Genomic DNA, 18,229 nt, shown 5'->3' on the forward strand with positions numbered 1-18,229 from the left:
AAGTCTTTATCAAAAGAATTGGGTGACGTCGAATCAATATTAACCGCACAATGCCAGAAACAGCCAAACCGACTAAAAACTACCTTTCCCTTCCATAACACTCCAACAAACGTACTATCACGTGCCCTTCAACATCAAGACAAGGGACAATACACGTTGGTGCCCTAACGTTGCCCCACTTTGGAAGCACTTGTCCCTATCCAATCCATCCCTGTTATTCCCTCTCTAATCAACTGCATTTTAGACTCGAATTAGCAGTTAAAAGAATTTTAAGGTGGTTCCTCGATCAACTGTATTGGAAGGTAGTGACTGTGGATGATTGCAGTCAATAAAGAATCACTCGAAATGTAGAGATCAGCTCATGTCACTAGAATTCATTAAGAATTAATTATTCATTGCGGTTGTGTTAATTAATAATCAAGTACGATGATTATGAACTTAAACTAGATGATAAAACAAACTAATAATACAAACTTCACAATTTCAACAACTTGAACACTCAAGCCACAAAAGAGCCATAATTATTACAATGAACACATTTCTTCTATACTAAATTTATCCATTAAAAGGTAGATGATTTTTCCCCTTGAAGAGCAAAACAAAAAAAAAGAAGAGAATTTACAATTATCAAAGTCATTCTTGCAAACAAACAATAAAACCAATTTCAAGCAAAACAAGCTCCAAAAGAAAAAGAAAAATTGAAATAAAAATATAGTAAAATTTACATAGATCAAATACCCATTCTGTAGGGTATTTTTCTTGGTTTCCTGATCAAACTGCCTATGAAACAACATATTTGTAGTAAGATATATATATATATATATATAGCAATTGTGAGATTTTGTCTATGGAAGGTATATAGGCTGGTCATGTTCAGTCCATTGACTCGATTGACTCCAAAAAACTTGATCAACAACTGTGCTAGGTAAATCAAATAACCCTTGGTGGTGATGATGATTACCTGTATTTGAACTCTGCCAATCTGACGCTGTTAATTCCCCGTTAATTATAGTCCTGTTTGGAAGCAACCCTGGCATTTCTACTGGAATAGTTTGATCGTAGAAATTCTTCGTCAATTCTTGCAATTTCAGTTGATCATTTTTTTGATCAAACTGCATTTTAAACTCATCCACCATATTTACCGAAGTCATCTTCTCTACTTGCTCTAACTGATCAACATGTTGTCGCTGTTCTTGTTGATGGTGTAACCGGAACGGCGATATGTCAGATAAATTAAACCCTGAATATCCATGATTTGAACCTGTAGTGCTAGTAATCAAACTAGTAAAACTACTAGGTTCTTGAAAAATCCCTTGATCATCAAGACTGCTACTCAAATGTTGATGAATCATTGATGTCTCAAAAGTAGAATTAGGGTTAGTATTCGTAGTTTGAGAAGCAAAACCAGCAGAGTCATTGAAACTCAACAGTTGTTGATGATATGGAGCAGAACTTGAATTAGAAGCAGCTTCATGATTTGTAGCAGCAGTAGTAGTTGTAGCAGTAAGACTTGAACTATCACTACTAGAATTCGAATTATTATTGTTATCATTTGATCTCGTTTTCTCTTTTTGATATTGATGATGATTAGGCTCAGGAGAAGAAGAAGATGAAGATTTGTTATTTCTATGTTTATTAGGATTAGAAGAAGAAGAAGAAGATTTTTGTTGTTGTTTAGTTTTCCTAATACCACCACCAACTGGAACATTACGAAGAACACCGCCTTTAGTCCAATAACGTCTACAACTTTTACAGAAATGACGAGGTTGTGAAAGATTATAATTGTTGTAATAACAGAATTTTGTGTTTGATGAATCACAACGTGGACATTTTAATGATTGAGGTGGAAATGGTCTTAATCTTCTATCTCCTCCTATTCCTCCTCCAAAGAATCGATTATTACCTATACCTCCTGATGAACCCATCTCCATGGATGATCTTAGATCTTGCATTTCTCTTCTTGATCAACTTATATTAACCGTACGTGTCACCTGAATCAGAACTGCGGTTGTTGATGGAGACTGTTTAGTAATCCTGATGATGAAATTGGTGCAGAGAGATCGTCTGAGTTTGTTCCAAGATTATTTGGGAAGAATTTTCATACTCCCTCACTCCTGTCTTTCTCTTTCTGTGTAATCAGTCATATCCCTCTATTTTTATTTTATTTTCCCTCTTAAGAGTTTTCAGTTGATTAGAGAATTACAAGAATAACCCTATCTGATCAATGAGAATGATGGCCTTACATTTGGTCATGAAACGAATAGAAACAAAATATCCCGCTATAATATCCTCGTTATAATATCTCTCTCCTCCTCGTATAGTTCAGAGTCTTCAGACTTAAGAGGTGGTACCATTTCTAGAAATGGCCGATGATATTTGCAATTCTAATTCTAAAGTGGCAAAGCAGCTAGAAAAATTGAATTGACCGCCCGGTAGTGATGCTTCCTAAATCGTGTCCTGATAGAGTAACGGGTAGAGTTTCATTACGTTTTTTTTATTGTTTATTTTTTAATCTGACTCGTCTTGGTGTGACTAAAATCAATTAATTCATCAAGATTTGAGGCGATGTTTTTGTTTTTGAGTCAAATCTGACTCAACTTGACTCAAAAATATGCGAGTCACCGATAGACCAAAGGCATTTTACTCTCTCACTTAAGCGGATTTAACTTGGGAATTAGATTTGGATCAGATTGCGAGTCATATCTGACTTGAACAAACAAAAAAAAAAAACGATTTGACATCTGATTCGTGTCGAGTCAGAGAGCAGGTCAGGTCCAGACGCCAAGTCAATTAAAAACAAACACGCTGTTAGTAGCACATTGGTTCCATTAATCATATAAGTCAAGGACAGAGCCATGCTTAGACTAGTCATGACAGTTGTCCTCCCTAATTTTTCGGCAAAAATATGAAACAGTTAACGAATCAGAGATTAAATGAGGTTTTATGATACTTTCCTCCCTGATTTTTATGCAAATTGAAAAAAAATTAAGAAGAGTTCAGAACTGTTTTTTTTTTTTGACGCAAAGGGCAATATATTGAAAAGGAAAAGGCAGCTGTCCCACCCAGGAGGTGGTTAACTGCCGAACAAAAGAGGCTCATTTATAGGAGAGCCACAAGATTACAAGAAAGAACTGATGGATAGAACATCTGTCTATCGAAAAAACCAAAACAAAACTAAGAAAACCCCCGACAGAATCCAATATCATGCTATTAAAAAGTGCCTAACACTCCATCCCAATTCTGCAAAACATCATTCAGCGTGTAACCATCAAATATTTTGGTTCCCACACACCAATTGTAAATATGAATTTTTACTTTATTAATGATTGTATCCAAGTTGTTGTAAATTCCACTCTAATGTCTGTCATTTCTCTCCATCCAAACAGTCCACCATATTGCAAATGGGATTATATCCCAAATTTTCCATCTCAATGTCAGATTAGATCCCTTCTTTCGATTCCATTCCCACAATGTCTGTCTTAATGAACCTTGCATCACCCACTGCAACTTATATCTATCCATGAAGAATTTCGAAATATCTGTAGTAGTCCGACAATGCAGGAAAATGTGCTGATTTGATTCAGCATATTTCTTACATAACAAACACCCTTTAACCGGGAAAGAATTTCTATATGTATCCATTGTTGGAGATGCATTATAACACAAGGTCTAAACAAAGAAAATAACCTTTTGTGGTATCTTTGGATTCCATAATCATTTGTGATGGAAAGAAATTAACCCATCATCTTCAAGAGATTTATAACAACTTGCCACTGTAAACTCATTCCCATACTGCCATACTCTCTGATCAGGGTTGTCAGAAATTATATTAGGCAACAATGGAATTAATTGAGCCACTTCTTCCACTTCAGTCTCCTTCAAAGCACTGATAAACCCAAAATTCCAACCACCATCTGTGTTGTAACATTCTTGAATAGTAGCACCTTTAAACTTACTGATTTTATATAAAGCATGAAAAATGGACCTCAAAGAATGGCCATTCACCCACTTATCTTGTCAAAATAAACATCTATCCCCACTGTTTATCTGAATGTTAGAACTTGTTTCAACATGATTCTTGCTCTTTAAAATTCTAGACCACAAACTCTTTCCCACAGACTTACTAGTGTTATTTGGATAAAAAGCTTATATATTTCCTCCAAATTTTTGATCAACAATCTTCCTTCACAAGGTTTTCTTCTCATTTCCATATCTCCAAATACACTTGGAATGAAGTGTTGTATTCATCTTCCTCAACTTCTTTATACCCACTCCTCCACCTTCCTTAGACAAACAAACAGAATCCTAATTGACCCAGCTCTTCTTTTGCTTAGTTTTTGAACTTCCCCACAAGAATTGTCTCATAATCTTTTCCATTTTCTTCTTAACAGAAACAGGTAACTGAAAAAGTGAAAGATATAAATTGGTAAACTAGACAAAACACTTTTGATCAACATAAGTCTTCCACCTTTTGAGAGATATCTTCTCTGCCATGTGCTTAATTTCTTGTGAAATTTTTGTAAAATGACATCCCAAACACCCACAGCCTTAGACTTACTTCCTAAAGGAATTCCCAAATATTTCACATGGAAGGAAGTTAAACTGCACCCAAAAGAAGCTGCACATTCAATTGCATTTTGAGCATCACCCACAACAACAATTGCACTTTTTTTTTAAAGTTCACCTTCAAACCAGAAATAAGCTCAAATGCTAAAAGAATTCTTTTCAAGTTAAGAATATGTTCACATCATCATCCAAGAACACCACAAGATCATCTGCAAATTGTAGGTGATTAATGGTACAAGCAGACTCATTATAGATAGGCTTGAAACCACCAATTAGACCCATAGAAGCAGCTCTCTTGATTAGTAAAGAAAGTACTTCCACCACCATGATAAAAAGAAAAGGAGAAATATGATCTCCATGTTTAACACCTTTCCCACTCCTGAACAATTGTGATGCACAACCATTAATTGCCATTGCAAATATAGTGTTAGATAAACACCATTGTATCCATCCTCTCCATATGTTGCCAAATTCAAACCTTACCATTGTATAATACAAACAAGACCAACTGATATTATCAAATGCCTTCTCTAATTCCACCTTCACCACTAATCCTTCCATGTCAGCTCTTTCTCTTGCATCAATGAGCTCTGAAGATATTAATATCCCATCAGTAATTTGCCTACTATCCACAAAAGCTCCCTGAAATTCTGATATAATTGTTGACAACACCAATTTTAACCTTTCATCCAATAACTTAGATAAAATTTTATAAACTCCTCCTATCAAGCTTATTGGCCTAAAGTTATGCATTGAATTTTCCCCATCACACTTAGGAATCAGAATTATGTTAGTACAGTCTAACCTCCAATCTGGGCTCCCCTGCACTTCAAACTCCTTTATCACTTCTATAAGCTCAACTTTGATAATGTCCCATACTGCCTTAAAGAACTCCATTGTATATCCATCTGGCCCTGGTGCCTTATTAGTACCAAAATTCCAGATAACTTTCCTTACTTCTTCCTCTTCAAAAGGCTTCTCTAACATGATTGTATGTTACAAGCTTAATGTAGGCAATTCCAGCTCTTCAAACTTTGGTCTATTCTTTACTTCTTCTCTAAACAGATCAATATAAAAGTCCTTAGCTGCATAATTAATAACATCCTTATCATGACACATAACTCCCTCTACCAACAAAGAATGAATTGAATTAACTCTTTGATTATAAGAAACATTTTTGTGAAATTTTTTTGAATTCCTTTCTCCATCAGCCAACCATTGCCCCTTTGATCTTGAATGCCACTTCCTAGACAAATTCAAAAAAGCCTTTTATGGTTTACTTTGGCCACTTCTCTAGCAATGAGATCATCCTGAGTAAGACCTCCAAATTCCTCCAAACTATCTAGCACATCAATTTGTGTTTCAATTTTATCAACCTCAGCTTGTAAAGAACCAAACACTTCTCTACCCCATTGTTTGATAAATTGCTTGAGAGCCTATAATTTTTTAGCAAACACAAAACTTGGCCTACCACTAAAATGCAAGCTTGACCACCAAATTCTCATTTGAACAAGGAAATCAGGATTGGATAAGAAGTAATTCTCAAATCTAAAAGGAGGTTTTATTGGATTACCTTCATTGCAATTAAGTAATATTGGAGCATGATCTGAGATTGGTCTCTTCAATTTGAATTGAACCAAAGAGATGCTTTTTTCCTCCCAATCAGCCGTGAAAACAAATCTATCCAATCTGCTTAGAATTGGTGGATTCTGTGAATTTGTCCAGGTATAAGCACCACTTGACATAGGAATATCCATCAACTTATGTCGATTTAAAAATCTTCTAAAATTATTCCTATTTCTCTCACATCTACCAGCTTGATTCCTTTCTGATTGAAGTAAAATTGCATTCCAATCTCCACCAAGTAACCATGGTTCATAGAACAAAATTATAATATCAGATATATCCTGTCAGAATTGCTCATAAGCTAAGGTATCTGAATCCCCATAAACAACAGTGAACAACCAAAGAAAATTGTCATGTGGATTTATAAATTTCAAAGAAACAGAAAAGGCTCCCAATAGACTATCCTCCATTACTACCACTGAAGGATTCCACATTACAATAATACCTCAAGATCTACCTTCAGATGGAAAAAAATATACTCACAACCATTGTGACCCCAGATAGACCTAATTAACCAATCGTCCACAACTTCCTTTTTTGTTTCTTGTAATGTTACAATAGACGATCTATTCCTCCTTATTGCATTACAGACTGCAGTAACTTTGGCCTCATCCCCTAAACCCCTTATATTCCAGGATAATATTTTATGATCCATCAATCTTTGAATCCCTAGAAATTGGTTCAGCTGCCCCAGATGGACTAGAAGTAGATGTACTAGAAGAATTAGAATGTAACTCCTTTTCGCCACTAAGAGTGCCTCTTTGCTCTTCTTCCTCCCAATTTCATCAGCTAAATCTTCATCAAATTTATCAAAACCATCATACTGATTGTCTACTTTCTGATTTTCCATCTGCCTGTGACAAATCAACATGTTTTTACACAACTTTCTCGATTCAGGATTATCACAATTGATAGCCATATTTTTGTTAAACGAGATATGTTGATCCACTAACTTGTCGATATCTGTCACTTGGGAACACAAAATAGCAGGAAAAATAGTAGCGCGTTCTCCGGAACTAGTCGTTGAATTTTGTACTTTTGAATTTCCATTCAAACGGCTAGATAATTTACCATAATTCTGCACATAATTCGATGAAATATCTAACGATGTAGATACTATTGGGTTCTGAATATGTTGAGTAATGGAATTCAGAGCTAAATCCGCCTCTGCCATTGTCCCAACAATCTGATTCGAATAAGAACCCATTAGATTGACACTACCCGATGAGATATCCAACGCTTTACAACTGTTTATTGGCGGGAGGGAAAAGATGTACAATTCAGTTTTTAATTCTTTCATCAGTCGTCCAGGTCCTCCTAGAAACTAAAAAGCGATATATTTGAGTTAGTATTTTCGGTCTCTTATAACATAACATGAATCCTAACTGGCCTTTGAGATACAACTTATTTTCCATTCAAAAGATAGTGATCATACGCATGTATAATCATGGGTTTGTACCTCCAATTTTGGTATTTATCCAACCATGCTTCATTGATGAAAGCACGGCAAATTTTTTGCACAAATCTTCCCACAACATACTGCCCAATGGCCCAAGTGAGTTCCTTCCCTATAACATCAACTTCAAAAAGACTTTGCACATGAACTATCAACTACGAAACTCGTTAATGACTTTGGCAAGATACATTTTTAAAAAAGAAAACAAGCTTTTCCTAATTTGTGTGTCGATTTTTGAAGTAAAAGATGTCAAAAAAGAAAAATGGAGACCTTAGGTCGTCATTTTTCATGTGGATTTAGTTTTGACGGTATATATTTGTACCACAAACAAAAATGTCTGTCTCCGTCACCCGTATAAGTGAACATACAAAGTTTATTTTGGAGTTAACCATGTGTTGATGGTGGTTTTTAGTTCAAGGGCTAAAATCGTAAACCCTCTATTTAATGCGCTGTCATCCTGCAAAGGAACATAAGCCATTTAAAAGCAATGAATGCTTAAGCCTCTTCGCTCACATATGTATTGAGCAATTCAATATATCTGTATATATGAAATTTACTCAGAATGGTGCATGCAACAGCAATCCCAAAATATTCTGTGAATTTTATCTTCCACCAACATTATTCACTAATGCATGACTTGCCTAGTATTTTCCTATGCTATGTTCCCAGCCGAACTCTCAATATTGACATGACATGAAGATTAAATGTTCACTCTCAGCAGAGTAGCATGAATCTCCCGAAGTGTCAGTTTTGAGATCTGCATGGAAGTACTCACATAGACTGCAAAGAGAATTTTGTATCGACGCACTTTTAAGTTAGCTCGATCGAACACGGTTAAATTCCTTAGGAAAAATCTAGACTATTAATATCAGTCTCAAAAATGATCATGGCCACACAATTTGGCCGCGCGATTTAACAAGCTTAGACTACTCCTAGCAGAACTAGGCAATCACCATAGTGACCACTGGCAGGCCCACTAGTGCCCTAGTCGATCGAGTCCTATTTTGCTCATTCACAAGTGCTCGCGCTGTATAAAACAAGCTCAAACGAGCTAAGACCGACAAAAACGGTCTCAAAAAACCATCACATCCGTCCAACGTATCCAGCCTAGTTGGACGGCTTAGATCGCATCTCAAGCAATCAAAGAGGTGTCAACGTGTTCGTTTTTGGCCCAAATTCTCCTTTGGTCGATCGACCTGTCCACGGCAAGACCAGAGAGCATCAAATCGTTTGCCCAAACTCGAGCAAACACGCTATTTCAAAACCCTAAATTTTGGGTTGCGGCAGTATATTATTGTCGCAAATCATCACATCCGTCCAACTTAGCCATCCTAGTTGGACGGCTTAGATCGCGTTTCAGATGATCAAGGAGGTGCACATGAGTTCACCACCGGCCCAATTTTATTCCCACTCGATCGACTTGCCCAAGGGAAGTCAATGACGCGTCAAACCGCTTGATTGAACTAGGGTGAATATGGTCGTCTCTAAACCCTAATTGGTGTTTGCGGCGACATGTTACTGTCGCAAATCGATCATGACCGCCCATCTTCGCCATCCGAATCGAATGGCTTAGATCTAATTTAAGATGGCCCAGGAGATGTCAGCATACTCGCTGGAGGCTCATCTTCACACATGGCCGATCAGCCTGTTCAAATTAGCGCTTAGCGCTTTGGTTCGTTTAACCAAACTAGGGTTGGCCGCACGGTTTCCAAACCCTAAATCAACGGCAGCAAACATCTGTCGCAAAAACTATCTCGTCCGTCCAACTTCGCTAGCTTGGTCGGACGGCTTGGATCAAATATTAGGCGATCAATGAGGTACCTCAATGATCACCGGCCACCCCCCTCCTGCATGGAGCGATCAACTGAGCTATGTCTCGCCCGTGCGATCCCGGACGATCGCCCAAAGATGGCCCTTTGCGCTACTTCAACATCAGTCACTAACTGCCGCAAATCGTCTCGACCACTCAACTTGGCCAGCCGATTCGAACGATCCGGATCTAATTTAGATCAACCAGTAGGATTTTAGAATGGCTACCATCCGCCACTTGCCTACAGGGAGTGATCGACCAAGCAGTAGCTCATCCCTAGAGCTACCAAACGATTGCCAAAAGTTGTCCGGTCGTGCTCTTCTTTTAACACGATCGACTCACGACTAATTTGTACAAGCTCAAAAACAGCGATGCTTGTAACGCATCGAATATTTTTAGCTGCTTATTCGAAAGAGATGCTTTACATACGTCGATTATAAGCAGTGCTTTATATATATTGGTTTTACAAATAATTTATTATTTGACCTAAAAGCACTGTGTGATACTTTCAGTGACGAGTCCCACGACTCGACCCACTACTCGAGACATCAAACATGTCACAAACTGGGGGATGCTCATTGGGGTATTGGTCAGGCGATTTACAGCGTGCGGCGTGCAACGCTCCCATTACGAGAACGTGTTAGGAAAGAACGGACGGTTAACATCAATGAGATAGTGGGTAAAAGCGAGACCAGTTTCTCCTCGTAGTGGAAACGTGGTGATCACCACTCTTTACACAATTCCACTCCTCCATTTGCCTAATCACCTCCACTTCCTACGAGATCAGATTGTGCTCGAACATGACTTGTATAAATAGGTTTTTCAACCTATTCAAACGAAAAATACAAGTGTTATCAACACAAGTATCCAGATTACACCAAGAACTGATAGCTTACATTCTGCAAGCCAGTTCCACATTCTGATACAAGTCATAAACAACCACACCTTCATAATTCAATATTCTGATCTCAAACACCTTCTTCGCTTCCCTCCCTAAGATAAACCCCCTTCTCCTTCACTTTGTGACCGAATTGAATCTGGAACAGCCATTTCTTGGTTTATGCCAGAGTCTTACAAATTGATCTCTCGAATCTAAAAGTAATCCCGTGCAGTGCATTGTTTAGGGTTTGAATTCGTTTCTCATCAACACACCCAAATTTACCAAAAACAACATAACCAGTTTTTACCCTCAAACACCATGGTGATATAATATTTTTTTTTCTCTTCTTAAACCGATAAATTCCAGTTGGGTATGTTTTCAGTTCCTGGCTAGTTTGGAGCCTAGTGTTATTATTTTGGGCCTATAAATTATTTCATCTACCTAATAGGAAATGATAAGGGGTGTCTAAATTTGCTGAAACTACCAATTTACCCTCTAAAAATATTAATACTACTAATTTACCCTCATTAACTCCTAATAATAAAACCTAAAACCAAAATCAGTTTCATTCCCATCCCCTCTATAAACCGATTATTCTCTTCTCTTCTTCTCCCTCTTTTTTATTTTTTTTGAAACTAAAACATCGACGATTCAAAAACGATTAATCATTTTTTTTCTTCTATATAATGTCGAAACCAACGCGAGTGAAGCATGCTACTAAAAGGAATTACCTTAGTGCGAGTAATCCCGGAATTGTTCAAGCGATTGGAAACAAACCGAAGAAGAAAACGGTTGATTAAGACGAACCATCTTTGATCGCACAAGAGGAGGAAATGGGTCGAATCAGGTACTTTTCTATCAACCCAATCCACTAAACTAGGTTTTAGTAACATGCAATCGCTCAAAAATTGATTAATTTGAAATCAAAATTTTCCGGGTTTCCCAGAAGAGGATGATGTTAATGTACTTCTGAACCAATTGTGTTTAGAAACGGTTGATGTTCTTTGTCACAAACACCGATTTTGCTGCATGTGTTTTCTGGTTCGAGAAATTTGAACCAGAATCAGACAATGTTAATTTCCACATAGCCCGATTCAGTTACTGTATGGATAACCGTTTTTCTGAAACTTTTTTTTTGTTAGAATCGTATTACATATGTGTCCACAAAAACGGATTGTGTAGCTTTTGGTTTCATCACTGCTTAGCCCATAATCGGATTTCATGAGCATTTATAAAAACTGATTGTTGATATGTAATGTTATAATCGGATTTTACATGTGTATCGAGTAAACCGATTCTTGTAAGAAAAAATGCCCAATTTTTCTGTAACTTTTTTTGTTAGAATCGGATTACATGAGCACTTATATAATCCGATTGTTATGTGTTATGTTAGGAATCGGATTTTAAATGTGTATCGAGTAAGCCGATTGTATACCTTGAATTCAAAAATATGCATTCAATTCCATTGTTGTTTTTCGCTTATCTCCGTATTCTACAGGCCAAACAAAGGCAAGCAACAAAAGTAAGCCGAAAAGAAATATAAGAGGAAAAATGACTTTGATTCTCCACAAAGTTTGATACCTCGTCGAGAGGGTGGTCAAAATTTAAATGCTTCCCACCGAAGGGGCTCGGAGAGTAAAGCCAAAGTGATCCGCATCAATGACCCACCACCTCAAACGGAGCAACCAACACAAGACGAATCTGATTCGGATACACCTACTGAAGAAGGAGGTGGTGATAGAGAAGTTGCTGAAGAAGAAAGTGGTGAGGAGGAAGTTAATAAAGAAGAAAGTGGTGGCTAGGAGATCAATGAAGAAGAAAGTGGTGGCAAGTGAAAAAGCGGGGGTCTAACAACGTCACCCAATATTTCGTTTAGGCAATCTGTATGGACAATCTCGAATATAATTCCAAGAGAATCAACTAGACAGTCAGACTCAATCAATGGAAATATATGAGTTGTATCTCTATTTCACAATGTAATCAGCAAATCAAACAGATATAAATCCGCGAGCCTGATTATTATGTGAAACAACTTGAACGGTACCAAAGACCAATGTTCAAGTGTCAATCAATTTATATCAACAACCAAAGGTTGGATTATCTAATTGATTGAACTACGCATAACCTGTGATATTTCAATTATATACACAAATATAATGCGGAAAAGAAATAACACAGACACCAGAAATTTTGTTAGCGAGGAAACCGCAAATGTAGAAAAATCCTGGGACCTAGTCCAGATTTGAACACCATACTGTATTAAGCCGCTACAGAGACTAGCCTACTCCAAGTTAACTTTGGACTGGAATGTAGTTGTGCCCTAACCAATCTCACACTGATCAAGGTACAATCGCGTTCCTTACACCTCAAAATCCCAGCAGGATTCTGCGCACTTGATTCCCTTAGCTGATCTCACCCACAACTAAGAGTTGCTACGACCCAAAGTCGAAGACTTGATAAACCAATCTATCTCAGACAGAAAAGTCTATTGAATAGATTAATCTGTCTCCCACGGAAATACTTAAGAGTTTTGTTCCGTATTTTGATAAATCAAAATGAACAGGAACCAATTGATACACCATACATATATTCCCGAAGAACAGCCTAGTAATATCAATCACCTCACAATAATCTTAATCGTATGGTAGCGAAACAAGATATTGTGGAATCACAAACGATGAGACGAAGATGTTCGTGACTACTTTTTATCTTGCCTATCGGAGATTAAATCTCGAGAAAATCTTAGAGAAGATAGTACTCAATACGATAGAAAACAGTAAGATCAGAACATGCAACTACAGAAAAATAGTTGGGTATGGCTTCACAATCCTAATGAAGTCTTCAAGTCGTTAACCTACATGGTTTTGGAAAAAACCTAAGGTTAACGGAGAATCGACTCTAGTCGCAACTAGTATCACACAGGAGGTGTAGAGATTAGGTTTTCCAGTTGCTAGAGTTCTCCTTTATATAGTCTTCAAATCAGGGTTTGCAATCAATGTTACCTTAACAAAGCATTAAATATTCACCGTTAGATGAAAATCTGATTAGGCTCAAGCTAATATCTTTCAACTGTTAGATCGAACTTATCTTGTTACACACAAATGAAAAGTGACTTCATTTAAATATGAGTAACCGTACCTAAACGAGTACAACTTGTTGGCTCAACAATAGTTAACCGAAGTTAGCCATATGAACACTTTCATATCAACCTTGTTCATCTTAACCATAACTAGTTCAAATGACTCAAATGAAACTAGTTCTAGAGTTCTTTAATTGTTTATATTGTCATAGAAGTATACAAGACACAATTGAAGCAAAATCGATTTTGATTCACTCGAATCAATCCATGAACATTATAGACACGGTTTGCAAAAGATTGCATTCCTTGATATATAAATGTATTAGTTCATTAACAAACCGATTTTAGAACATAACCTACTCAAGTATGCAAACGGGTATTATACCTATGTGGCCGGACTAAGTTTGGGTTCGCCAGTATGCGAACGGTACGCATACCTTCCAAACTCAGTTGAAATTTCCGGACATGAACTTTACGCCAGTACGCTTACGAGTATGCGTACTAAGTTCCCGGACTTTCATTAAACCAACCAGTACGCATACGGGTATGCATACTATGGTTCCCGGACTTGGAATAACTTGCAACAGTTAGCATACAAGTACGCATACTGTGCTATATCCGATCATGGTTAATAGTTCCAAATTCTCATTTCAATCATTGAAACATTATTTGAAAACGAAAATAGCTGTGTCACACAAACTATTAGCATCTAAGCAGTTTTCAAGTGATCGAATGATCAATACGAAACATTCTGAGTCTACATCAAATGTCTGTCTCACACAAATCATGCAAGATGTTACCAAGCGATTTTCACATGATCATCTTTTGACTTTCGTCAAGAATATAAGATGAACTTGGTTAAAGCAAAAGCTTACCAACACATATTTCGAGAAATATGTAAGCGAGTTGAACTCAGCTCGAAATATCAAATGTGTATAATCGAAGTGTATATAGCTATACGACTGTTGTCTCAAATAGGAGATAAAGTAGATAGACTTTTGAGTGATACATGAGTTCAAGTATCCACATGACTTTCGTTGATGAAGTTCCACAAGCTCCCCCTAGTAGTTCTTCGTCTTCAATTGATGAACGACGTGAAGCCTAATGCTCAACTACACTTTCTATCCTAATCTGAGACTGAGCTATAAGTAGACTATAAATCAAGACTTATAGTTTTCGCAACTAAACTTGACAAACAATATTGAGATAGAAACCCTTGCGAGTTTAACCGAGCAGTGCTCTAACAACAATGAAGTTTCTGAAGAAGAAATTGGTGGCAAGGAAGGTGATAAAGAAGAAAGTGAAAATGAAACTGGTGGAGAAGAAAGTGAGAATGAAGGTGATAGATAAGAAAGTGAGAATGAAGTTGATGAAGAGATAAGATAAGTTCAAGAACAAGTCCAATGAGGAGAAGTGCAAGAAAAAGTCCAAGGAGGAGAAGTTCAACAACAAGTCCAAGGAGGAGACGCTCAAGAACAAGGTAAGACAGATGGTAAGAATGATGCTCCAAAGAAGAAAAAGGGAAGCCACATGCCCCACCCGCTGAATATGTTTCCTCGCGGCCCTACTGATACTGTTTACGGGTTACCCGGTGATGGAGAAATTTTTTTATGGGGGTACAAAGAGAGTTTGGCCGCTGTCGTCTGCCATACCATAGTAACTACCTAAACCTTATGCTATGTAACATAAAACTTATTATACGTGTAGTGTTTTGATTATTGTCCATCGGATTTGTTTTATTTTATAGGATCACAAGGATGTCGTTTGTCGTATGAAGCCAGGAACGTCAGTGAGTATGATGAAGAATTTTCCACTGGAAGCACCAGAATCAACCGTTAGAGAAGTTGAGGAAGTAGTCGATCTAGTCAAATCTACAGGGTTGTTTCCTGCGATCGAAAATTTGGTTCTTGGTTACGACAAACCTCTTTGTTCCGCTTTTTTCGAGAGATATTGCGGGGAAACGGATACTTTGCATCTACCGTTTGGCGAAATGACGATAACTCCAAATGATGCAAAATTCATTACCGGGCTAAGCATAGAAGGTAAAGCCGCGAAGCACAAAGGCTACGTGCAATAGATTGAGTGGGACAAGATTCATGCATTCACCAAGAATGTGTTCCAATGGGATGAGGAGATGACCAAGTCACAAATGCTAGTAGGCAAAGTAAAGTAGAGGATATTCCATCCCTCGGAGTTGGGGGACCTCTTCATGGGAACAAAGAAACTTCGTGCACAGGGAAAAGAGGTGACCAAGAAACATATCTTCACCACGACCAATGCGTATGTCCTATACATCCTGGGATATGTTATCTTTCCCGACGTTTTCGGTGCCCGTGTGAACGCCAACGTTATTCAGTTGTTGCAACCATTTGACAAGGTTCACGAATACTCTTGGGGCACTACTATCCTTGCACACTCGTTGAACGAGTTGAGAAGCGCTTCTAGGGCTGAAAGGAACCAAATCGGAGGGAATATGGCTTTAATGTAGGCGTGGATATATTTGCACTTCCCAATATTTGCTGAAAGGGATTTTGCGAACAAGAAATGTGACAATAACTATTATGGGGACATGTACACCTACAACAATAAGTCGAAGTCCCAAGATATGGATTATCTGAAGTTGAGACGCCAGTTGGACAACTTGACGACGAAAGATGTTATCTTTGACCCTTAAAAGAAGGATTTAGCTAAAGGAAAAGGAAAGATGGTTGGGTGCGCCGAGAAACAATGTTATTTGGGCCTTTGTTTCACCCAAGAGGATATGTAATGTACAACCCGACGAGAGTCGCAAGACAATGCAGATACGTACAAAAAATCCCAGATGAGCACAAGAAGTTTAAATCAATGAGATAAAAAGTGAGTCATTGGATAATGATATTGATATTGTTCACCACCCTTTACCATCATGTGAATATTGGGAAGACAGAGGGTTCAACATATATGGTATGGATGGTCGATCGAAAACAGATGATGAGGCAATTTCGGGTTACATGTCGTGGTACCTCAATGTTTCGCATATTCGAGTGGTACGAGTAGATGAGAGGCCCCAGATAGAGGACAAAAATACAACTCTCGAATACTTGGTGCGTATTGTTACTCAATTACGGTTTTGTTAATGGTTCAGCATTATTTGTTGAATGTTTGTTGTTTAAAATGGAAACATAAAGACGAGTCGGGCACTTGATAACCCAAGCAAAGCTAGATATCAGGGAAGGGAAAATGTTAAGGCCAATGAAAAGCTGATTGATGAATTGAACAGTCTCGAAGATGTAGAAGAGGGTGCAAAGTTTGGGGAACCGGTGGTGGAGGAGCCAAAGAAAAAGAGGAAGAGAGTCACCACAAAAAGGAAGTCTGAAGGTGTATTGAGCAGCGCCCAACCTGCTAAACAAGGATGAGGCGGTCGTGGACGTGGTCGTGGTGGGGATGTTCATGAATGAATGGTTTCAAGCTTATGTCTTTAACTATGGATAATTATGGAGTCAAAACTTATGTCTTAAACTTATTGTCGAATCATGTTTGGTTATATTCCTAGTTTATGAATGAGTGAATTTGGTTTCTTTTGAAAATTGTTGGTGTTTGTCTAAGACGTGACAAAAGAACCAACTACAATGTGCATGTGCAAAAAATGCAGGATTCTGGCAGTTTTTGTATCACAATCGGTTTACATGTACCGATATAAAATCCGATTCTGACAGTTCTCTAGGGGTACAATTTTAAAATCGGGGTTTGAGGGTGCACCACATAGACCAATTATGAAAATTTCATTCACCTGGTTTGTGAGTGTTCAGAATCGGTTTATACGAATACTTTTAAAGTCCAATCCTGAGAAAACAAATTAATCCATAGTTTTGATAACCTTAAGAATCGGTCTATGTGGGCATTGAATGTAATCCAATTCCCGTGAGGAAAAGTGGCATTTTTTCTGTATCTTTTTTTTGACAAGAATCAGATTACAAGTGAAATATTAAAAATCGATTGTTAAGAGGCAGATTTTGACAACCTTCAGAATCGGTCTATGTGGGCATTCCATGTAATCCGATTATACTAAGGAAAAGTGGCACCTTTTCTGTAAACCTTTTTTGCCAAGAATCAGATTACATGTGCAATATTAAAAACCTATTATTGAGAGGCATATTTTATATGATTTTTCAAGGATACAATCGGTATATGTGGACATCCCTAAAATCCGATTGTGTCAATTGAATTCGAAAAAAATAGTCGTTGAGTCTTTATCTATATAAGGACAACCTCTTTGAGCCACTCCCACATCACACACTTAGCCTAAAAAATGGAATGAGATCCGAAAGAAGATAAACAACTCGTGAAATGGAAACCGCATGAAGATTTGTGTCTCGTTAAATCATTTGCTACTCGTTCCGTGAACGTCCGCATGAAATCTATTCAATGTTTTGGAAGAGAGTTAAAGAGTTCTTTTACGGGCGTACCGCGAATCCCAATATCTGCAAATGGAGAGACTTGGCATTTCGATTCAACTACATAAAAATTGCAATGCGAGAGTATGTTAAAGTTAGAAATATGGTGTACCAACATCATCCACAAGCTCCTCTTAGGGAAAAGTGAGTAATCCGATAATATTTATACTTATGTCATCGTTAAAAGTTTGCGTACTAACATTTAAGAATTCATTGAATTTCAGCTGGAATGTTTCAATGGGCTATGGATAATTCGTAATGGGAAAACTAAGTTCATTCATCACAAAGAATATACGACGTTGTACCGACGTGCTCGAAGGTTCACTGATGAACATTCGATGTGTCAAATTTTAGAATTCCCATACTGAATCATATATAT

General features: G+C 37.6%; 1 protein-coding gene across 1 annotated transcript; it reads right to left on the minus strand.

Moving 5' to 3' along the window:
- Positions 1-448: 448 nt before the first annotated feature.
- On the minus strand, positions 449-2,164 carry LOC113298454 (dof zinc finger protein DOF5.4-like). Its single transcript, XM_026547208.1, has one exon. The coding sequence runs from the start codon at positions 1,950-1,952 to the stop codon at positions 846-848; it is 1,107 nt and encodes a 368-aa protein (XP_026402993.1). The 5' UTR covers positions 1,953-2,164; the 3' UTR covers positions 449-845.
- Positions 2,165-18,229: the final 16,065 nt, after the last annotated feature.

Source organism: Papaver somniferum, chromosome 7 (assembly GCF_003573695.1).
Source record: "Papaver somniferum cultivar HN1 chromosome 7, ASM357369v1, whole genome shotgun sequence".
Lineage (NCBI taxonomy): Eukaryota > Viridiplantae > Streptophyta > Magnoliopsida > Ranunculales > Papaveraceae > Papaver > Papaver somniferum.